At 36.9% G+C, this 25530-nt stretch overlaps 1 protein-coding gene across 1 annotated transcript; it reads left to right on the top strand.

The window, feature by feature from the left end:
* The first annotated feature begins 1723 nt into the window (after positions 1-1723).
* Positions 1724-25380, top strand: LOC108375224 (transketolase-like protein 2). The gene is made up of 3 exons (XM_017631332.1): positions 1724-2018; positions 22925-23260; positions 23768-25380. The coding sequence occupies exons 1-3, from the start codon at positions 1915-1917 to the stop codon at positions 25206-25208; spliced, it is 1881 nt and encodes a 626-aa protein (XP_017486821.1). The 5' UTR covers positions 1724-1914; the 3' UTR covers positions 25209-25380.
* Positions 25381-25530: the final 150 nt, after the last annotated feature.

Genomic DNA, 25530 nt, shown 5'->3' with positions numbered 1-25530 from the left:
GGAATCTATAGTCCCTGCCCAGCATCGGCCAGGGCCCGCCAATATTCGTTCCATCACTACTTTCTTGAGTGTCCGGTGTGGCAACGATCCCTCTTTGTGATCTCTGTTAGACGAGAAGTGCTGGACATCAGCCTGGTATCAAGCAGTTTTTCTGACCAGATAAAGAGATTGTTGGTGTCCAAAGATCACTTGTTTTCTGACCACTTCTACATTAAGCTCACTCTTATACAGTACCAAGAAACGAACCGACTGAGAAAAATCTAAAATATAGAAATACACGGTTTTCGCGATAAGTCCTAATAAGACCTGATGAAGTGATTCTCTCGAGCACGAAGGTTGCCTCTCTCAGTGAACTGATGTCATCGCCAAAAAATTCATGAAGCGGTGAACTTTGTGAAAATGCCTGTAATGCTGCTTTCAGGGCCTCTTACCCAAGCACCCTATCAGTTCCGCGGTCCTTTTTTCTCTTCTCCAACATCAGATTAAATAAATCATATGCTCAACAAGATATTAGCTCTGATCCAGTACTCCATGAACTTACAGGATTTTACACGAACTTGCAGGAAGTTGCAGGAAAAATGTTTCCGTACTCCAAAATCTTATAAATGAGGGCGACTTTTGGAGAGTTGTGTAGAGAATGAAGTTGCAAGATTTTACCCGAACTTTTTCTTCTGGTAAAATCATGAAAAGTTTCAAGCAATCACTGGTTGGCGTTTTTACAGGAAAAATGGTTTTTTTGTTCCCCTACTTTTTGTTGTCAATCACTTTTTACTCTCACTTCAGAGAGTAATTTTGCTGTTTGACAGTTTTACAGGATTTTTCCACGAAAAGTATTGGATCAGAGCTATTGTATTCGATGGTTAGAAGGCTGATCTCACGGTACTTTGCGCGTATGATGGGGTCTCGTTTCTTGAGGATTTGGCAGAGCACACTTAAATTTCAGGTGTTGGGCATGCGTCCATCTGACTATAGTCTGAATAAAAGTTGATGCGTGCACCTTACCCAATCCTGGCCACCGTACTTGAATAGCTCAGCCTGTAGACCGTCAGCTCCAGTAGCTTTATTGTTTTTCACCCGAGTAACTGCAATTCGTACCTGATCATAGTCAGGCACCGGATCCGTCGTCATCGACTGGGGCTCGGTGGAAAAGTGTTCTCTCCATATTTTAAGTACGTTATGGACATTGGTTATTAGGTCACCGTGGCTATTTGTATAGTATACATTTTTTTTTCTATGATTTAATTAATGCATGTGCCGGAATTTGAACCTGCGACACACGAAATTATAGGCGACATCTCTACCCACGGTGAAATTAAAAACAGGTGTAGTAATAAAGCAGCTTTCTCGCTTTATTTTCTGTATTTTATGGACGTTCGGCTATCTTATAGAAATTTTTCAAGTTTTCAAATAAGCTAGTGTCAAATATTTCTTTCACCGTTTTTCTAGCTCAACGGGCCCTATTCTTTACTTACATATGCCATAGATACAGTCGCAGTCGAACACTATGAATTCAGCAATGACCGCGATTAAAAAAACTTTCGTCTCACTGGTGCATTCAAGTTTTCTCTACAGGGTATTAATCCGCTTTCGTTCTGTCTTACCAATACATTTGCATTGACTTTCAAGCGTGGATACTTTCCATACGTTTTCTGGAGCTGATAGTAAGTAGGGAGAAAATGAACCGAAAGTTACAATACAATCCAACTACCACAAGTCAAGCATTGAAACGCTTGAGCAACCGGTTAGTGGGGTAAGCTACTAAGGCTCTATCGTCAGTTCGCTTTTGTACGCCAGTCGCTTTGGTTAGCTTAGAACGGACGTGGACGCGACTTTGTCACAAATTCTTAAATATTTTCAGCAAAGAATTTCCTTTGAAAATTTTCATTCAACGAAGTCAATCACAAAAGTGTAAAAATGTCGTACCACAAGCCTGAAGCAAAAGCTATCCAGGAGCTGAAAGATATCGCTCATCGTCTGCGTATCCATTCTATTACATCAACACAGGCATCGAAATCCGGGTAAGTTTAGTAATTAATTTGTAATTAATGTCTACATGCTGAAAATCTGCTTAAACTATTGCTAAAAGGAACAGTTATTTGAGTTAGTGGCGTGATTTGCAAAAACTTAAAAAGGGCCGAAATGGCGTACCTTGCACTATTAAATAAATGTATGTACGGGTACATGCATATACATAAATGTATTAACATACGTACGGGCAATGCCATACTAATAAGCCGTTTATTTTGAAAGTGGCATAAGTCACTTCGTACCTCTTGTGGTTAAATGAATGGCTACTTGTAACTGAAGGCATCTCTAAATAGTAGCTCTATTTTCATAAACTAACGACAAAATCCTCTACCATCAGTGGATGAAGTTCAACGAATAACGGACGCGTTCATATACAAGCATAAGTGGTGTAAAGTGACTTATGCCGCTTTCAAAATAAACGGCTCATATGTACGTACTTTTGTGTACTATGAACAACTTTATTTTAACAGTCGGTTGATGAGAGTGAGCTAACTAAATGAGTGTGAGAAGCCTGTATATGAACCAGGGGTGACCGGCAAATTTTTATATTGCACTGAAGCCACGTGGTTCCGCAAAAACGCTTCATATACACTTACTTATTTATTACTTTCTTGATAAGCCATAACTCTACACTTCCTTTTCTTTTGCATAGCTGTTGCTTTTAACCATCAGTGGATTAAAATGCGAATTGACCTTTGTTGACATTCATGAAAAGTGCTAAAAATTGAGTAGATAAGTATAGGTGTGAGCGTAGGCATTAGTAACGAGCTGATATGATGGCGTGAGATTATGCATGTTGTTTGTGTGCAAGGTTCTAATAGAGTTGCGCTAAACAAACGTCACTTTAACAATGTTATAGGAAAAAAATTGGTAACCCGGTAGGAAATTCTGATCTTTTGATTCTAATTTTTGTATGAGATTAAAATGTAGTTATTTCTTTAAATCTTGTTACTACCGTATATCTCGCTAATAATCACCCTGGTTATAAATATTTCCCGCTTATAAGCTTTAGAAAAGTTAAAAAAAAAGTTTCCCTATTTAAATATGTACATTAGCGTGGTCCTTATAATCAAATGAACGATTTTTTTCAGTCTCACCCACTTTATCGGTAATACCAGGGTCTCAGATATCACATATAAATTTTGGTCCCGATTGGAATCGGTGAAGGCGTCTTCATAGGGTAATCTGAACTCTGACTCTTTTTCGGTTTGCAACCAAGAAATGCTTAACTTTAGACATAGCTTTATTTTTAATCTAACCTTTAAATATAAAGTGAGCTTTAAATATAAAAGTAGGAGTTCGTTTGGTTCTATTACATAGATGAACCGTATGCATGCATTTATAACCGAGGATTTCAATATAAGCACAGTTAGAACCTGTAAGCGGGATTTCCATACAAGCAATCGCGCTTAAAAGCCCTAAATCTCGTGTATTTTCGATAGTGCAAACATCCGGGAAATACTGTATTTAGAGTAATAATAAAATAAAAAATAAGGCAGGCGTTGACAAAGGTAACAGAAGTCTTCACTAGAATAACTTGCAATACTTATTGTACCCCTACTAGGGAGCTTACCTCTTATATATTTACTTTGACAGATATTTATTTAATTAGGATAAATGCAAAAGGCACAGCCAAAACTCCCTTTCCCATATGGTTAAGATGAGCTCAGAAATAGTTTTGCGTGTTCTGGTAAATATTCATTCTGTGGCATTCTCGTACTACATGTAAAAAACAGTACCAAGCAAGCATTGCTGAGTGTTTACTACAATACAACCAGTTTAATATTGATCGGTTTTTCCAAACAGGGAGTAAACGTATGCGGACCAACAAGTGAGCTAACGTCATTTAAAAGTTAACTGAATATTTGATTCTCGAACGATTATAGAAGGGGCTGGAGCTTGAATGACTTTGACCTTAGTCTAACAAATTCAATAACACTTTTTAGCATTCAGATTAGAAAGGTGATATTAAAACCCTCAACATGTGTCGATGCATTTGCTTACACTTCACCAATGGCAGTATGGAATATTGTTCAAAGTGCTTAACTACAAACTTCTGAGAGCATAAATGTGTTCAGCCGAATGCCGGCCGATGACTTTAGTTCTCTCAGTCAGCAGCTAAATTAATATGTACATATGTATGTATGTATATGTATACTTTTATGTGCTTGTTCCCAGCAAAAACACGAGTACCACAGAAACGAAAGTTGAACCGAGCTAGGCGATGGGAATCGCTTACACTTTCGCTTCAAGAAGGCCTTATTTAAGCATGGGCATGTCATTGGCCGTAAGCCCTTACCCGCAGCATTACCTTCGAAGGAAGGGAGAACACATGGGTAGACGAATCCAGAGAAGCGAACAAAGAATGCCTTACAGAGAAACTAATGTAGAATGTCTAGACAAGTACATACTTATTTATGTATATTGAATTGAAATCAGAAAATGTCTTAAAAGATTAAAATTAATTAAAATTTTTATAAATCAGTTTTTATACATACATATGTAGGTATGTAGTTAGGCATTTATATTTTACTTAAAAATCGGTATGTACATACATGCATATTTAATTAAGCTTAAAATTGTACTTCCTCACTCTTGTACTTCACTTCATTGACTGACTTCAACTTCGCGAGACAAATTTCCACAGAAAGTAACGGTAGAAAAAGAATGTTTGGATATTCATTATATTTTTCAGCTGACTACGATGCAGCATTCTGCTTTGCATTCCCTGAAATGAAGCAAAAAAGCGAAACAAATAAAATATTGCAGGACATTCTACTTTGCATTCCCCGAAATGAAGTAAAGAAGCGAATTGAATAAAAATATATATATATATTATAGGACATTCTACTTTGCATTCTCCGAAATGAAACGGAGAAGCGAAATAAGTAAACTATTGTAGGACATTTGCATTACCGGCAATGTCTAAAAGAAGCGAAAAATTCGAAGGCATTATAACGCTATGCCTTCTAGAAGACGTTAACACTAAAAGCGATTACCGAATTTTTGCTGGGTTAGTACATAATCGTATGATAATTTTGAGACACAACGTTAAAACTTTCTAAAAATATGCATACGCATGTAAATACTTATCCATACAAATATGAATGCAGGTACGAAGCGTTGCAAGAAATAAAGCTCTGTTCATACGTATGTACATATGTACACATGTAGTGAATTTTAAGTCATACATATTTATCTGAAGTAGGCTTATCAAAGACGTTTATATACATACAAACATGCATATAAATATAAGTATGTATGTAACTATAATTAATATTAGTTTGACATCTATGTATGTTGATTATGATATTTGAACATGTACATACCTACCTTTATATCGAGCCCTAACCGCCAAAATAACGTAAGCGCCATTTTTTCAAAATGATTTTTTTAAAAATAAAAATTTGAAAAAAATGTCGCTTACGTTATTTTGGCGGTTAGGGCTCGATATGTATGTACCAGTGTTTATTTTTAAAATTAATCGGATAAAAGTTAACCATGATTAAATTAATTTTGAGTAAGCAAGTAATCGTAATCGTGTTTAAAAAACTTATTTTTATACATTAATTCTTAATTTGATTAAGCAGATTTTGTGAATAGTTTATTGACTGCACAGTCAGTTATTCAGCTATGATTAAATCGATTTCCTTCATCATTCTAAAGATTTTTTTTTTGTGGCCTGCTGCTGGATTTTATGAAAACTAGCTTTTAGTATCCCTGTATACGTATGCACTCTGTTGTAAAAATTCGCAGTTTATAAATTATCAACAATATTTATAATTCCTTTTTATAGCCGAGCACGCTTGTGCACAAGGCAAGGGTATATTAACTTTGTTCACATAACGGTTGTTTGTAACATCCAAAACGAATCGAGATAGATATAGACAAATGTATACATAAATGCTCAGAATGAATAGAGAAGTCGATTAAGCCATGTCTGTCTGTCCGTCCGTCTGTCCGTCTGTCCGTCCGTCCATGTACACGATAACTCGAGCAAAAATTGAGATATCTCAACGAAATTTGGTATGTAGGTTTCCATTTATCCAAGGTAGGTTGGTATTGAAAACGGGCGAAATCGGACCGTAACCACGCCCACTTCCCATACAACGGTAATTTCCAGAAATAAGAAAACTGTGATATTTTAGTAACTACTGACGATAATTCACTCAAAATTGATATTTACAATAATTACCCCACCCACGCCCACTTATGGTTATATGTGTATATCTTGGTAACCGCTGCACCAATTTCTTCCAAATCTTGGTTCAGTTGTTGGCCTTGGTACAGTGTACCAAATGGCCGACAATTTTTTAGATTGGACAAAAACCACGCCCACATTCTATATAAAGGTAATTTAGAGAAATACAAAATCTTCGATAAATCAGTAAACATTAAAGCTAATTTATTCCAAATTGATGGTTGCAACAACTCTTTACCAGGAAATACGTTTATGATAAAATTTTGGAAAATGGGCGTGGCACCGCCCATTTATGATCACATATATGTATCTCGGTAACCGTTATACCAATTTGTACCAAACTCGGTACGGTAAAATTACGGCCGCTTTTCATATAACGGTAAATTTCAGAAATGCTTGAAACTTTAATATTTCGAAAGTAAAGGGCGCTAATTTACTCAAAATTGATACACCCCGGCTTACCATGTAGCGGTAGCCTTCGGAAAGGTGAAAAAACATATAGTTAATACTTGCGCTGGGTATTTAATGTTCGGCTCCGCCCGAACTTAGACTTTCTTACTTGTTTAATATATGAAATGATTTTTATAAGTGTCAAATACAAAAAAAGTAATAGTAACTGGCGTTTAACTTTAAATTCGGACATACTACACTACTCAGTCATATATTTTTTTTAAATTAGTATTAATGATTAATGACTAATGGTGATTTCGTTTCTACCAAAAAATGTCGCCTTTTGATTGCCCTTTCTCTTTTCGTGTTCGATTCTAAATTAAAGGCAAAGGGTGAGAAAATTTTGAGTTCCTTTCTTAAAATGGCACACTCTTGTAAGGTAAAAAGGCACATTTTCTGCCCTGTGAAGCTTTTACGGGGAGATGATTGCCCTGAAATTGAGATGGTTGTTTAAACCTACAATATTATGAAAAGCGTGAGCAAGACAAGGACAAGAAGGCAAAAACATGCCCTTTTAAAAGGTTAAGTGTAACATCAAACACATTTTCCAAGGGCAACATTTTTTGGAAGAAACGAAATCACCATAAAATTATATAACCGTAATCACAATATGGATAATTACTATTCAAAATTTTAATCAATAATTGTATTGATGACTAGCCAATTCCCGCTTACTTCGCGGCGCCTAATAAGAGCTTTTGCGTTGGCCAATGCAAAAGAGCGTTTGAAAACAAAATTAGTCTGTAAAGTCAAAATTTTTGATTTAAGTTTAAACCACTAAGGCGCAGTATCCTACTCACATATAGGCCAATAGTAACGCTGTGATACCATATGGAATACCAATCCCTTTCGGTATCATGAGCTTTGCTGATGGTCTTATTTCCACCTGTGAGATCTCTGCCAAGCATGCGTAATCTTTTCGCATGATCTTGCAACTACAACATTGGTGCGATGCGTATGCCAATAACAGTTCNTGCTGATGGTCTTATTTCCACCTGTGAGATCTCTGCCAAGCATGCGTAATCTTTTCGCATGATCTTGCAACTACAACATTGGTGCGATGCGTATGCCAATAACAGTTCTTATAGGGAAACTCAAGAGCACATAAGTGCGTTTTCTGTTATAGGAGGGCCAACAATCCTCGCTGTCCGGTTTTTTGCTAAATGAGTCATGTGCTCTCTTAAGTATCTTTCAAATGAAGCAATTGATATACCTACGGTGATCTTTCCTTGTTAATTCGCCACTTTTACAATTCGTGGTAAAATTTATGAACTGATTTCTGGGTATATGCAAGACCGCATGATCGTGCATGTGGGCGTCAGAAAAACTTAACCCCATCCTTCATTTAGACATCTGAAAACTATATTCGTATAACTTAAACATAGGGCCAAAGCAGACCAACCACACGGGGTTTCTATACATTTTGGCTGCAGCGCCATCCATTGGGTTCATTTTCTGCAAAACCGTTGCTTACCATAAAATGAATATGTGTTATGAATTTCAACCTTAACTCCAGCGGCACTAATCGGGTAAATTTTTATCAAAAGAATTTTCCATCATACAGGTACATAGCTCACATTTAAAATTTGAACGAAATCGGTTAATAAATACGATTTTTATAAATAACTCTACTCCAGCACCACCTAGCGAGTTTTCTAGTAGCATGTAATAGGACCATATATGTATGTATGTAAGATAACCTCCGACAATCTGACGGAACACATTCAGTGGTTTTTGAGTTTATTCCGAACAGCGAAAACGGCTATCATTTTATGCAAATAGGTATGTAGATACACAGTTTATAGCGAAACTCGTAAAAGCAAAGCTCCATTCTTTGAGAAAAACTTAAAAAAATTCTTCAAAGTTTTCACATAAATTTTACCTTACTGAAAATTAAAGACAAAGTTACAATAGTTCAACGGAATTAAGAAATCTAGGAGAAAATGGTTCCCAATCGAATGATACTTGCGCGTTTACGTAAATGTATATCGATCCAGCCTTTCCAATAATTACCACTTTTCGCCATAACTACGGTATTGATAACATATGTAGCTGTGTAGAATTTCAGGACGTTAGCGTAAGAAGTTCCAGAGATAAGCTATATGAGAAGTTCAGTTTGTATGGAAGGAAGAAGCCACGCTCCTTTCCCAATGCATTTGCAATATATGCATCAGTGCTAAGTTCAGTTCCCCAGCGTAATTGGTTTTGGAGATATATTGGCTTTTTACGTTTCAGTCTGTATATGAATTTTAGGAATATCCCGAGCTACATACCGAGTAAATTTTTGGTCAGAATATTTATTTTCAANATATATTGGCTTTTTACGTTTCAGTCTGTATATGAATTTTAGGAATATCCCGAGCTACATACCGAGTAAATTTTTGGTCAGAATGTTTATTTTCAACGTGTTGCCAAATATGAACCAAGTTGATGCAGCCGTTTAGTAGTTTAGTGAAATACATTGTAAAGAGAACTGTATGAAATTGTAAAACGTGACGTCTCAGATTTCTTAATTTTTTGGCAGCAAACACGAAAGGTTTTAATTTTTTTAGCGAAAAACTTTCCACACAGAAAAAAAAGTTTGGGTTATATCAAGGCGAAATTTTGAGAACGGTCCGTTGCTAACTCTAAATATAAACAACGACGCACTGGAAAAAGTTAATACGTTTAAATACCTAGGAATAATGATCAACGATAAACTAAAACAAAAAAAATGGATTCTATATTTTCAATTAGAGCTCTTGCAATATGTACATCGGTGAAAACTGCATTTAATTCCATACATTAACTTTTGCGTGATACGCTTACAAACATACAGACAAACATACCAAAATTTTATATTTGGCTTCTGTTGATCTAATAAACCCCCTACTAATTTTTCTTTAACATCTATTATGTACAGATATCGGCCTGTTGCAATTTTATTATTCTCAAATACTCTCGTTTGATACCCATATGGCAACACTTAGTTTATATTATAAATTTTACTGAATTACATTTTCAAATAAGTGGCAACCCGCTTCAAGAATATTTTCAAATGTAAGCTTCCTAATCCTNTCTAGCGATACATCGGTGAAAACTGCATTCAATTCCATGTTTTCGACTGATGCGCGTACAAATATACAGACAGAGAGAGATTCAAAAATTCTAAAAATTGTTTATTTGGCTTATGTAGCTTTAATAAAAACCCACCATATTAATTTTTCTTTAATATCTATAAGGTACAGACATCGACCTGTTACAATTTTATTATATGTATGTATAGATGTAGATATAGATTTCATTTCTTTTATCAATTTAATACAATAAGATTTTTCAAACAGGTGGCAGCCCTCCCTAAAAATATTTTCGGCAATAAAATTTCCTAAACCCCTTCAGTTTGATACCCATATTGCAATATATAAATTATCTTATAAATTAAATTAAATGTAAATTTTCGAACAGTATGACCACTTCCCTGCCAGCATTTTCTATTGCGGAAGCTACTAATTCCTCGGGAAGAACTGTTCCACCAAGACGTCACGTCTTTATCATACGAAAGCGATAAAGCAATTTGAAACTATTTCGATTGGAATGAAAGTAACTTGTGCTATAAAGGTTGAAGTGATAAAGAAGACTCTTCTGTTGATTAAATTTTTGATAAAACTTAATAGGAAATTCGGGGTACCTCTGAGCTTGCAACCACAGCCGCAGAATTACTTACGCCATTTTCATCCTGTTTTCGGCTTAGACTTCTAGCTCAAACGCACTTATATTTTATGAAATTCCAATTAAGCATTTTAAAAAGCAGTTCCAAAATGTATGGTAAAAAGGCATTAACATAATAAATCGAATAACGCATCTGATTAAAATCTAAACGTAATTTTATTATTTGTTATACGAATATGACTGCTTGCATGTTAACTGAAAAATAAAAAAAAATTTTAAAACGAAAATATAATTTTACTTGATTGAACTTTCAAGATTAGCCTTGCTAATTTTTAAAACTTCAAATAGTAAGATCATCCAAGCACCTCTTAGATAGAAGATAGAAAAGCGACAGAGGGGTTTTTTGTTTTTATGATTTGATAACTTCCAATAGTGACGAAGAAGTGACATCCGGGCGATAGGCGATGAAATTCTCTTCCAATTGCTGACAGGGTTATTACTTCTTTATTTATCCATCGATTTCCTCATGATAAAAATATAGTAAGGTAGAACCGCTGAGAGTCACTTTTAAAATTCTTGACGTTTCCAAACAATTTAATTTTTAAATTTACTCACAAACTCACACACACATTTTCATTTTCAATCTCAAGCAACAACAATTTCGAACAATTTAATTTTTTTATTTTAACTTTTATATGATTTTAAAATGTTGGCAAACTTAAAAAAAAAATCATGGGCGACAAATTGAGAGAACGGTTCTACCTTGCTATATTTTTATCATGAATTTTCTTCATTATCAACTTGATTTTTTTTTTGTAACAGAACACAGCCTTCAATGTATTAAACGTGCGTTCGACGTGAGTTGATACAAGTGGCACCCAATTTAAATATTGGGTGCTTTTTCCGCACTATAATCACTTTTTTCAAGGTACAATAGGCAAAAAAAGCAAATATCTTAATTAAAAAAGGCAACATCAAATGTGTATATATGGAATCAGGGAAAGCTAAATCGAGAACATTCTTAATCGAATATACTCTATCTCTTTAGCAGAAAAAAAGGCAATTTCGATAAAATCCGTCCCCTGGTTATCACGCACTCTTGGAATACACGATCTCTAATAATAGCACGTTATTCACCATTCGACTTTGCCGGGCCCGAGGAGTGGAACTACATTTCCTGCGCATTAAATACCGCCGCCGAAGAAGTAGTCGGATTTCAGCGAGCCCGAAAGAACAACTAGTACGGTGAGGAATGTCAAGAAGACTCAGCGAAAAAAGACACCGCCTATAGGGTCACGCTGCGATCGGGCGCAACGCGAGCCATGTGGGACCGTTATAAGAAGCTGAAGAAGGAAGCGAGACGTATTTCCAGCAATAAGAAGAGAGATGCCCAAATACGTGAGTGCGAAGAGCTTGAGATGCTGACCGACTGGAAAAACGCCAGAAAATTTTATCAGAGAGTTTGAAGGTTTCAAGACCAGGGCGAACTCCTGTAACCGATGTCCAGAACGAACTTAAATAATGGAGGGGATACCTTTTTTTTTTGGAATTTAAGTGTGCTCTGCCCAATCCACAAGAAAGGCGATCCCACCATACGCGCCAACTACCCCGGGATCAGCCTTCTAAGCATAGGTTACAAGGTCTTATCGAGTGTATTGTGTGAAAGACTGTAGCCTACTGTAAACGAACTGATTGGGCCTTATCAGTGTGGCTTTAGACTTGGAAAATCGACCATAGACCAGGTATTCACAATACGCCAAATCTTGGGAAAGACCCGCGAAAATAGGATCGACCAACACACACCATCTATTTGTCAATTTTAAAGCCGCTTCGACAGCACGAAAAGGAGTTGTTTTTATGCCGCGATGTCTGAATTTGGTATCCCCGAGAAACTAATCCGGCTGTGTAAAATAACGTTGAGCTCCGTCAAAATTGGGAAGGACCTCTCCCAGCCGTTTGATACCAAACGAGGTTTCAGACAAGGCGACTCCCTTTCGTGTGATTTCTTTAATCTGATGTTGGAGAAGATAATAAGAGCCGCAGAACCGAATCGGTCTGGCTCGGTAAAAAACAAGGTCTGTTCTGCCTTATCGGGATTAGATAGAGAAGCAAAGCGAATGGGTCTGGTGGCGAACAAGGACAAAACGAAGTACCTCATGCCATCACACAAGCAGTCAGAGCAAACGCGTCATGGCACCCACGTCACTGTTGGCAGCTACAAATTTGAAAAAGTAGACGACATCGTTTATTTCGGAAACAGCAGTAACACCCACGATTGAGAGAATACAAAGGTTGCGCCGATCTCGGACCGCTATACCTCTCTTAACGAATTTGACAGAATCGTTGTTTGCATGACGTCACACTTGTGCAACTTGTTTACGTTTTCCTTGCAACATTTTTTCTTCTTCTTCCATTCTTACTCATGTTTTGGCATTTCTCTCTCGCAATTGCACCAGTGTGACGCCACACAAAAGTTATTCTCAAAAATCCTCTCTGATCGGCGCAATCTTGTATGCTATCATTCATTGCAGTCCGGTTTAAAGGATTTAGTCAGAACTTACAGGAAGTCGTTCCTATTGACATAAAACCTGTAAGTGGGAACACTTTTGAGAGAGAAACTGAGCAACTGTTCCTAGTCAGAAGTTACAGGATTTAGTCCGGAGTTTGTTTACCTATAAGTTCATGAAAAGTGTCAAACAATCAGCTGATTTGAATGTGCAAACAAAAACAGAAAGCGGTGAAAGCAAAGAACCTTATATTTGTAGAAAAAATGGAAGTAAACAACGAAATATTTGAATATGTATAGATTTTAATAATTATTTAGTGATATTTCAGCCAAATCAGTGTTGTACCAATGATATGTAAACAAACCAACTGACGTTTGTACAGGAAATAGTGCTCTTTGCGTTCCCGTGCACTTCAGCATTTGTTCTCCTTTTACTCTCACTTCAGAGAATAAAATTGTAGTTTGCCAGTTCCACAGGTTTTAGTCCGAAGTTCAAAAGAACAGACTAAGTCTGTTCCAATAGCAATCCGGTTTACAGGATTCATTCAGAACTTAGAGGAAGTCGTTCCTATTGACATAAAACCTGTAAGTGGGAACACTTTTGAGAGAGAAACTAAGCAAGTGTTCCTAGTCAGAAGTTACAGGATTTAGTCCGGAGTTTGTTTTCCTGTAAGTTCATGAAAAGTGTCAAACAATCAGCTGATTTGAATGTGCAAACAAAAACAGAAAGCGGTGAAAGCAAAGAACCTTATATTTGTAGAAAAAATGGAAGTAAACAACGAAATATTTGAATATGTATAGATTTTAATAATTATTTAGTGATATTTCAGCCAAATCAGTGTTGTACCAATGATATGTAAACAAACCAACTGACGTTTGTACAGGAAATAGTGCTCTTTGCGTTCCCGTGCACTTCAGCATTTGTTCTCCTTTTACTCTCACTTCAGAGAATAAAATTGTAGTTTGCCAGTTCCACAGGTTTTAGTCCGAAGTTCAAAAGAACAGACTAAGTCTGTTCCAATAGCAATCCGGTTTACAGGATTCATTCAGAACTTAGAGGAAGTCGTTCCTATTGACATAAAACCTGTAAGTGGGAACACTTTTGAGAGAGAAACTAAGCAAGTGTTCCTAGTCAGAAGTTACAGGATTTAGTCCGGAGTTTGTTTTCCTGTAAGTTCATGAAAAGTGTCAAACAATCAGCTGATTTGAATGTGCAAACAAAAACAGAAAGCGGTGAAAGCAAAGAACCTTATATTTGTAGAAAAAAATGGAAGTAAACAACGAAATATTTGAATATGTATAGATTTTAATAATTATTTAGTGATATTTCAGCCAAATCAGTGTTGATACAATGGTGACATGTAAACAAACCAACTGACGTTTGTACAGGAAATAGTGCTTTTTGCGTTCCCGTGCACTACTGCATCTGTTCTCCTTTTACTCTCACTTCAGAGAGTAAAATTGTAGTTTGACAGTTCCACAGGTTTTAGTACGAAGTTCAAAGGAGCAGACTAGGCGCAATCCCGTATTTCTCAGACTAAAACTAGTTAAACTGTAAAAAAATTAAAATTCGCTCAGAGCGAGAGAGTAACAATGAAAAGTACGGGATCGCTTTCTAGTAAAAAATGGTAACTTCTGTCATCTTCAACGTAACCTCCAAATTTTGGTTGAAAATTTTTGCTTATTTTGTATGTAAACAGACATCAGCTCACACATGTTAATAACCAAAAATACTTTCAAATTCATTAGAATCCACTTAAATTAGTAATTAAATACTTTTCAACATAAATTAGCAGAGCGAACTTGTCACCAAAAAATCTTCGGACTAAACCTGGTAACTTCTGACAGAGGGAGGACCTCTCTTTTTTGTCCTCTCAATAGTCAGAGAACCGAGTACGGGATCGATTTCCAGTAAAATCTGACTGATTCTGACTATTTCTGACTAGTACGAACTCGTACGGGATCGCAACTACTAAACAAATGAAACTACCTTCTATTTTTGTATCACGTGTCAGCCTTGAAACCGAATGGAGAATCACTCTTGCCAACAAGTGCTACTTTGGACTGAGTAGGCAATTCAGGAGTAAAGTCCTCTCTCGACGTAAGAAACCCGCGCTCTATAAGTCACTCATCATTCCTGTGTTGCTGTATGGCGCGAAGGCATGGGCAATGAAAACATCTGATGAGCCGGCTCTTGGAGTTTTCAAGAGAAAGATTATGCGCAAGATTTACGGGCCTTTGCGCGTTGGCGATGGCGAAAACCCTAGCTGCTCCGCTGCCAAGGTCATGTCGTCGAATGGACAGAAACGCTGCAGCTCTGAAAGAAATAAACGCGGGTGGCGATGCTGGTAACAGAGGAAGAGAAAGGCCTCATCTGCGTTGAAAAGACCAGGTGGAGAAGGACTTGGTTTCACTTGCCATTTCCAATTGGCTTCAGTTGGCACAGAAGAGAAACGACTGGCGTGCTGTTTTGGACTCGGCCAAAATCGCTAAGGCGGTTACAGCGCCAATAAAGAAGAAGAAGAAGAATTCACCAAAAATCTAACGACAAGTTTTGTCAGCTAATGGCACTTTAAAATCTATCGGTACTTAGGTTATCAGCACACAAGCTGCAATCGTCGAAATTTCAAGCATTATTCAGTTATAGATCTGATGATGACTTTGGTTTGTATTTTATGTACATACATACTTAGTAACATATCGTCGTTTAAAGTACAAATCCGCGTATCGTGATTCTGCAAAACCGCGTAACTGACATTGGCTGCCAAAAATTCGATTTGCTCACACAAGCTCTTGGCTCAATCCTTATCCATTCGTCCTGAAATAAACTAGGCAGATATGCGATTGCTTTATAAAAAAGAGAACCATTTAGAAATATGGGTGTTTTTACGCTCTAGGAAATAATTTCTACAACTTCACATACGCGGTTTTGCATTTTGCTGATACGCGGTTTTGCTTTTTGTTGATACGCGGTTTTGCTTATTGTTGATACGTGGTTTTGCACGAATCAAGAAAATGAAAACCGCATATCAACAAAATGCCAAACCGCGTATGTAGTTTTGGCAGCAAATGTCAGTTACGCGGTTTTGTACTTTAAACGACTATATGTATGTATGTCGTTGCCTAAATACGCACGTAAAACGCATGAGTATCATAACATACACATAAATTTAGACAAATATTTTAGTTGGTGTATTTCTCTATTCCATTATCACGCAAACGACTAATGGTTTTGTTTGTTATCGATTAAGCAAAAAACCACTGCGGTGTAGTTGTATGCACATATGGACATAGGAATACAATTAAATATTGGAGTGTCATATATATTCTTGAAATAGATTATTGCATGCATGCATAGTACATACCTATATATGCATATATGTATGTATGTACATTATAGCGGTCAAACAATTTTTTCCGAGATAAGGTTTGGGGCACCTTCCAAAATTTTTCTTCTTGCCGAAAGAGGTGCTGGTACCAAACTTCACGTTTCTAAGTACAGATGTAGAGGATGAAACTCATATTTTACTCTAGAAGTATTTCGTACATATATTAATCAAACAATTGGTTAAGCACCTTACGAATCTTTCAAATTTAAAGTATCTAGAAAAATATCATAAGCTTCAGTTGTCATGGCAACCAATAATTTTGCCAGTTTCACAGCGATCCAGTAGCGCATTTCAAGGTCATTGAGCACCCTGTATTAGTTGTTACATACTACATACTGCAAATTTTACTGCGCCATATAGAAGAACGGGCATGGCAAGAGACTTGTAGAGCGTAATTTTTGATCGTCGAGAGAGGGCTCTAATTTATAGTGGCCTACAGAGGCCAAAGTAGCACATGTTGGCAAGAGTTATTCCTTCGCCTAGGTAGACAAAGTTCTTCACTGCTGCTGCCGACAGTGAAGTGTGTCTGGACACGCGTTGATTCTTTATATGTTGCCAGGAGGTACTTTGCTTGTCCTCGTTCACCGCTAGACTACTCTCTTTAGCTTCGTTTACAAGATTAGAATCTAAACTAGAAAATGCTGCGGTTACGGTTCTTAGTTTCTGACCGACGATGTCGATATCATCTGCATGCGCCACCAGCAACGTTCTTTTGCTATATATGGTGCCGCTGCAATTCAAATTGACAGCTCTTATTATGCTAACGCTAATGGAGCTAATAAAATTCGAAATCAAACCCGAAATAAATATCACAAAAATATTTTAAACAGAGTATTAAGGTCTGCTTAATGTAATAGGTCAATTTATGATACTCGGTCGAAGTCAGTTTAATGATATCAGTTCGAAATTTTTTTTATTGTTTTTATTGGCTCGGCTAAACACTAACATATGTGTAAGCTCCAATCTATTATTATTATTATTATTATTATTATTATTGGTTCTGAACTTTTAAGCGCGAAGTGTAAAAATGGAAAAATGTTGGAGAAGGGTGGCAGTTGCGGCACGAAAACAAAATTTAGCTTAATACAGAAATAGATTTTCAAATAAAAAGACAATCGGTAAAGCCGAGTCCCGTATTGTGCTAATCTGAACACAGGGAACGAAAAGCAGCAGCACAAACACGAAAACAACGCAGTTTTCAACGACCCTTTTCAGTCCACTTTCTGCAGAAGAGCCACTACCGCTTTTTATGGAAAATGATTTTACTTTAATTTTGCGGTATTCTCTTTGCATTATGGGATTCGTTTTTTTTTTTAGTTTGGCTTATTTTAGGCTATGAGTGCAGTATTAAGGAAATACATATACGAACGGTCTTTGACAACTCGGAATTTCCAAAAAAAAACAAACACTTTTGGGAGAAATTCGGTCTTCGTATAGATGTACTTAAGGTTGGTGGATTCGAAAGCAAAAATAATGTCAACACTACTCGTCGTGCCTTAACTAATCATGTTGTCTTTGCTAATATAACTTATCAAAACCTAATTTATCGGTTTAAAATTAAATTGATTTGCTCACCCTGCCACTTTCCATTAATATTATCCTAATTTCAAACCTTTTGCTTTCAAACTTCTGGAGGTCTACTCTGTATTGCGATTCTAAAAGCAAACCATTCGGATTCGGATACTTGGCACAATGAATTTGTATTAGACCATGTCCCCCTTTATTGCTTGCTGCCAAAATTTGTCATTTAATACCACGCATGCCCAGCGCTGGCAAAATTTTTAGCACTTACTTACGGAGTTCTACCAGCCCTGGACATGGATGTTTTATACCTTATCATTGAACAACAGACGATAGGATTACTTTTGACTGTTCTTCCACATAAATATGTCAAAATGTATTTAAAATGACAATTGCTTCATTACTATTCTCATCGCAGTCCAATATACTTACAGTAAAGGCCTGCAAATGTTGAACTATAAAACATAGCGACATGTGTCACATCATGCAAGTGCCAGTTCATATTATGTCGCTCATACATGTTTCACAATAACACTGACGAATAATTGAAATAAAATCATGCATCAAATCTAAGCATGTCAACACAAGCAACATATGCGACACATGCGACATAGTTAGCATTATTAATTCAATTTTATATACGGGAAGAGATTTTGTAAATTTTTTAAGCACCTATTATAGTAAAATAAAGAATTGTCTAATTAAAAATATCTATAGTATATTTTCATCCAAGGCAGGATCAAACAGTATTAAAAATATGCTACAGAAGCACAACAGCGAATGACAGCATAGCTAAGTAGCAACGACATGCTAAACCAGTATGTTTGAGATGGAATGACATGGCATAACCCCTCGTTTGAGATGACATAACATAGCAATGCATGCAATTTTTGAAAAAGACATTTTTACAGAAAATGTTGAATTTCGTAGCTCTTTAACTTACAGCAAAGACAGACGGCAGCGTTGACCCGGATCAACTCGTTAATTTAATTATTAAGAAATTAACTGCAGTTGGTTCAGGATAAGTCCGGTAGCTAATCCTCAAAATCAATGCGGATCAGAGGAATGGAAGGATGACAACACAAGCCAAAACAACCAGCTGTTGTCTATTGTACTAGTAAGCACAAACTAATAGAGGTGGAAGAATATCAATGATGCTATCGATATATCGATGGTTTGTTTTTTAAAAAAATACTATCGATGTTTTAACACTATCGATACTATCGGCTGTAATGCAAGACCAATAAGAAAACTGTCTCCCTCCGGGGCCCATAATGTATAATGAATAAAACGATGGGTCTTGGTAACTCTTCCAATAAGAATGAGGATTTGGTAGTTCTTCTTACAAGAAAAAAAGGACTCTAAAGCTAAGGAAAGTAAATCTATCGCAGCGCTGCTTATTATGCTTAGCGTCAGGATTATTATTAATCAAAAAATTAATTAACCGATTAATCGCGCATCCTTATTGCAGCCCCTTTTGTGTGACAAAAATGACATGCACCTTTTAAAACATTATGGTCTTGTGTTAACAATATGCGTATGATAATGAAAGTCAACGTAAAAAGGAATAAATAAAGCAGTTTTCTTAATGGTAATCAGGGATCTTAAACTGTTCAGAAAAGTTAGTGATAAATGTTTTATTAATTTGTTTAATGTTATGGATCCTCTATATTATCCGCCATCAAAAACAACGCTTAATATACATATATAGTATTTGGTATCAAATACCTTTGGATTCCAGCATCATCTGTTGAGTCAGCGAGAGCTTTCAGCAAGGTCGGATTAAATACTAACGATCGCCGAACAAAACTGAAGGTTTTTCAGAAAAATTTGTATGCAAACAAATAAAATTGCACAAGATATAGTACATGTAATTTCATAAAACGGCACCTTTTAATAAAAATTATAATTTTTTTTATAAATGAAATATGAGCGATAGTATCGATACATCGATAGTGTTCATCAATAGAAATAATAATAGATTGGCGCTTACACATATGTTAGTGTTTGGCCGAGCTTCTCCTCCGACTTGTGGCGTGCGCCTTGGTGTTGACACACAAAGCGGAGGGACCTACAGTTTTACGCCGACTCCGAACGGCGATTGTATTTTTATGAGAAGCTATTTTTCATGGCAGAAATACACTCGGAGGTTTGCCATTGCCTGCCGAGGGACGACCGCTGTTAAGAAAAAAACTTTTTCTATATTTTTTGCGATGTTGCTTTGATCAGGGCTTGAACCCAAGTGCTGATGGGTGAAAGCGCACACTGCTTACCACTACACCACAGCGGCCGACAAGTGTTCATCAACACTATCGGCATGTATCAATAGTCAATACTATCGATAGTTTTCCCCCTCTACAAACTAAGCGAGTTTGGCGTTCGCGGTAGCAGTGGTGAGAGCTGCGCACTACGATTCCGTAGGACCCAGGTTTTATCCTCGATTCGAGTGATTATCAATAATTTTTATATTTTTTTTTTTACATATGCATCTTATTTTACTATTTTCGTTTTGTTTACTTTCCACAACTATAATTTCATTAAAAAAATAGTTAATAAAACTACTTTAGTGAGTTTAAAAAAATTAAAATAAAAGTTGAACTGGCTGTGGGACTCGAGTTCACGACCTCGTGGCTCGTTAACCCGCTTTATTGCCTCCTTTCAGGGAACATACAATTTTGATTAGATCAACTACGCCGTTAGCCTGGATCAACGTTGTTGTCTGTCAATACTTTTACTCACCTCCTACCTGTTGCTGGCGGGAGTACATACACATAGATATGTGATGTCCAGATTAGTATGGGACTACCTCTGAGACACTACCTTTCCGAAGCAAAAAGAATTATCGGTTGACGTGGTCCAAAGTTATGCGGTTCTACTGACGTTTAAAATAGTAAGCATATTAAAAAACTCTGTCATTTTTGAAACTGTTTTAGATTTAAAACAGGAGTGTACGCGATTTCCGAAGTTAATGCGTATTTTGAAAGTGCATTTACTGAAATATGAAACCAATTGAGCGATCCGAGAAAAGCAGAACTATGTGTAGTGTATTTATAACGGTATATTTTAATGTAATGAATTTTGGAAATTTACGAATGGCCGTAGCCGAGTAGTTCAACACTGAAAATAAAATCTGCGTAAATAATAGTTGCATTTGTTTACTCATTTTCAATAAAATCCAGTAAAAGTTTTAACAAATTTTCATGTTTTGGCGTTTTCGTAGGCAAAAACGTGCAAAGTAGGGGAAATTGAGAGAGCGAAAAATCACAGTTAAAGTGCAAGTTTTTTCGAGATTTTACTGGATAAATTTTTACTTGTAAGAACTTGCCAGTACGAAACACAGCTGATCGCATGTTGCTGGATGAAATTTAAACAAATAAGGTAACTGTTTGTGGGTTTTTATTGTTGAAATTCACAAAATAAACCTATTTAAATATAAAATATATTGTTTTATTAGGAATTTGCTGCGAATAAACAACCAATTTATCAGCTGTTCATGAAACTTGCAAATTATTACTGGAATAGCGCTCGCGTACTTTTTTGCAAATTTTTTCTATGAGAGCGAATTCTTAGAAATAAAGTTACTGGAGAGTTTCTGGCAAGTTACTGGATAATTTGTAAACAAACACAACTAATATAACGAAAACTTGCGTACATCTTACGAAATTTTTCGTCATTTTGAGCAACAAAAGTTTTCGTTAATTGTACAAAACCGTTTTCGAACATATTACGAAAATATGAAACATCAGATCTTTTACTATTTACTAACGATTTTCGTACTATTTACTAAAGAACCTCGTACCACTTCCTTGTTTTTTTTACGAAATTTTAGTAAAATGCACAAAATAATTCGTATATTTAAGGAAAATATTTTCGTAAAATCTGCGGTTGTTTCGCAGAATGTGCGATTGCTTTCATACGCTACACTGTAAAAAAAAACATAGTACGAATTATAACACAAAACTTTTATTCTGTTTTTCTATCGTAAATTTTAAGCGTTTTAGCAACACGTTTTACAAAAACGCTTAACATTGATGAGGCATCATTGGAAAGGTATTTTCTCACCCTTTTTATTTCTTTGCTAATAAACTCATTCAAAGGATGAAAGAGAAAGGTAGGATGAACGAACGTCGTTAAAAGTTGAGTTAAGAAATGTTGGCATTTGAAAAAAGGGACACGAAAGACTTTTATTTTGGACAGAGTTAAAAATAGTGGGAAATTACCTTCTTACTGAGATTCCATAAGTCTAAATCAGAATAGTTTTGGCCCAGTTATTCAAGTTTTTCGTAAATCAATCTTTGAAAAGCCCTATCATAGAAAATTTTTTAAGAACGCCCTATCTCAGAATTTGATAACAGAGCGCCCTATTTCAACTGAAAACATAATGAACATATTTTGAGATAGGGCATTTTTGAACCGAATTCTGAAATAGGGCATTCAATCAAATTCTGAAATAAACGTTCTTCACCCAAATTCTGAAGTAGAGCGTTCTTTAAAATGTATAAAGCTCGGTATATTCAAAAATCATATTGTATATCTCTCCATTCAGCTTCGACTACCTTGATTTAAGAGAATCCGTGGTAAACAGCCAATGGTAACTCACGAAGATATTGAAAATGGTAATGAAATGTTATTGAAGTGACCTCCTTGACTGGATTTGACCGAGTTATGAAGAGTGCGCGATAACTCATAATCTTCTTCAATTAGGTTGCTATATGTCTGGAAGGAATTTTATGAATGTATCCTATTATCTCGCAGCATAGTACATTTCGTACTCAATTGAAACTAAGCCTGGTAAACGCAGAAGTAGAGCTTATACAAAATGCAGCTAAGAGTACGGTAATGAATTTGCACCTTCTAGTCTGTAAGGTCATATTTGCGGTTGCATAAAGATCAATATTTTCTTTTCCTGTTTATAGCGATTTTTAAAAAGTGGTATAACTATTGATAATTACATATTTCTACCATAGCTCTACATGCAGAAGTTCGTCCCTATAGACTTTATTAGCCTGTGTTTTAAACAACCGTTAATGACAAAATAACTTTTCAAGATGGCACAACGCCGAAACCGGTTTGTCTCCAAACCAAATTTGACAAGGGATGACTGAAAAGCGTTCCACATTACATCAACTTTTTAAGCATTTTTATGAATTTTAACAAATGGAACACTTCTTTTATTTCCAGCCATCCAACATCATGTGCCTCTATTGCCGAGATCATGTCGGTTTTGTTCTTCAACACATTGCGTTTGAACTTGAAATTCCCACGTGATCCCTCAAGCGATCGTTTTGTGTTGTCCAAGGGTCACTCTGCCCCAATTCTTTATGCCGCCTGGGCTGAAGCTGGTCTATTTCCAATTGAGGAATTGCAGAACTTGCGTAAAATAGACAGCGATCTTGAAGGTCATCCAACACCACGTTTGAACTTCATCGATGTTGGTACCGGCTCTCTGGGTCAGGGTGTTGCTGTTGCTGCTGGTATGGCGTATGTAGGCAAGAACTACGATAAGGCCGACTACAGGTAGGTGTTGAAGAGGGCGTTGTCTTTATTTATGCATATGTATGTTTACAAAAATCGTGCATTCCATGTCAACTGGTCCACCTAAATATCTCAAAAACGGGTAGTTGTACCACGAAACCTTGCACAGATTTTTCAGAAGTACTTTTTTCGTTGCATACAAATTCGAAACTCTTAAATTAGATTTTCAGTATGTACAATTTTCAAGTTGCTGAAAATCGCATTGGTTTTTGGCATTTTTTTTGTGGCTGACAGTCTCACGCAATTTTTCTATACAAATGCTCAACAAGTTCTTTTTATACAGAGACTGTCAGCAAAAAATATTAAAAGTTGCAAATTTGTATACAACACTTCAATCAATTTCAAAATAATGGGATGAAAGTACATATGACAAAGAAAATCTATGCGAAGTTTGGTGAAAAGGTTTGGTGGCCCGGTTGACATGTGCACAGTTTTCGTACTCGTAGGTACATATAGTAGTGCTAATATTTTTTCTTTTAATTTTAACAGAACCTATGTTGTTGTCGGTGATGGTGAGTCCGCAGAAGGTTCTATTTGGGAATCACTCCACTTTGCTGGCCACTACAAGTTGGACAACTTGTGCGTCATTTTCGACGTCAATCGTTTGGGTCAATCTGAACCCACCTCGTTGCAACATCAAATGGAAGTTTATCGCAAACGTTTGGATGCTTTTGGTTTCAATGCCCTGGTTGTCGACGGCCATGACGTTGAAGAGTTGTGCAAGGCGTTCCATGAAGCTGCCACCACCAAAAATAAGCCCACTGCCATTATTGCGAAAACGTACAAAGGTAAATTCTTCCCAAACATTGAGGATCTGGAGAACTGGCACGGCAAGCCCTTAGGCGATAAAGCCAACGAAGTGATCAAGCACTTGGAAGGACTGATTGTTAATGCCAACGCCGTTATTCCACCCAAGAGCCCAACTAAGCTGAAGCCTGCACCGGTGGTGGATATCACAAATGTGAAGTTGTCTTCACCACCAAACTACAAGTTAGGCGATCAAATTGCCACACGCTTGGCATACGGAACTGCTTTGGCCAAGATCGGCCAAAACAACGACCGCGTCATTGCCTTGGATGGTGACACCAAGAACTCGACCTTCTCGGACAAGTTGAAGAATATATTCCCTGAACGCTACATCGAGTGCTTCATCGCTGAACAAAATCTTGTGGGTGTCGCCATCGGTGCTGCGTGCCGTGACCGCACAATCGCGTTTGTTTCTACTTTCGCCACTTTCTTCACTCGCGCTTTCGATCAAATTCGTATGGGCGCCATTTCACAGACAAATGTAAACTTTGTTGGCTCTCATTGCGGTGTAAGCATTGGCGAGGACGGCCCCTCACAGATGGGTTTGGAAGACATTAGCTTGTTCCGTTCCATTCCAGGCAGTACCGTGTTCTACCCCGCCGACGCTGTAAGTACCGAGCGCGCCGTCGAATTGGCAGCCAACACAAAGGGTGTCTGCTTCATTCGCACATCGCGTCCTAACACCGCTGTCATCTATGGCAACGATGAATTGCTCCAGATCGGAAAGGGCAAAATTGTGAAGCAATCACCCAAGGATCAAGTGCTGTTGATCGGCGCTGGTATCACCCTCTATGAATGCCTTAATGCTGCTGCTGAACTTGCGAAGAGTGGCGTACATGCACGAGTCCTTGACCCATTCACCATCAAGCCTTTGGATTCTGAGCTTATCATCAAGAACGGACGCGCCGTTGGTGGTCGCATTGTTGTCGTTGAAGATCACTATCAACAAGGCGGTCTGGGTGAAGCAGTACTGAGTGTGCTGGCTGAACACCGTGACTTTGTGGTGAAACATTTGTATGTGCCAACAGTGCCACGCTCTGGCCCACCAAATGTGCTCATCGATATGTTCGGAATTTCTGCGCGCAATGTAATCAGTGCCGTTGGAGCTGTGCTGAAGTTGTAAGTTCATGGTAACTTAAAGAGGCTTTCCTCTGAAATTGTTTCACTTAATAACCACTTTTGGTTCAAAAAAATCGAAAGAGATTTTTGGAAGTTTATGAATGAATTAATTTTGTATGGCCTTTAAATATTAATTATGATTAAGAAATAAACTTACATCTATGTATCTATGTAAATCGGTTTCTTATTCTTTAAATAGGTGTTTAATAAAACACACTTCACTTAAAAAGCGATTAAAGTTTTTACATTTAAAACTCTTTTCGAAACTTCACAAACAATAGTTACGACTAAATCGGAGGAAAAGTTAGATTATGTTGGAATGGATG

The sequence above is a fragment of the Rhagoletis zephyria genome, unplaced genomic scaffold (genome assembly GCF_001687245.7).
Source record: "Rhagoletis zephyria isolate East Lansing unplaced genomic scaffold, Rhagoletis_zephyria_1.1 Rzeph_scaffold_00092, whole genome shotgun sequence".
NCBI classification, from domain to species: domain Eukaryota; kingdom Metazoa; phylum Arthropoda; class Insecta; order Diptera; family Tephritidae; genus Rhagoletis; species Rhagoletis zephyria.
The sequence above is the reverse complement of the archived record's forward strand: the minus strand, read 5'-3'. Positions and strand labels throughout refer to the sequence as shown.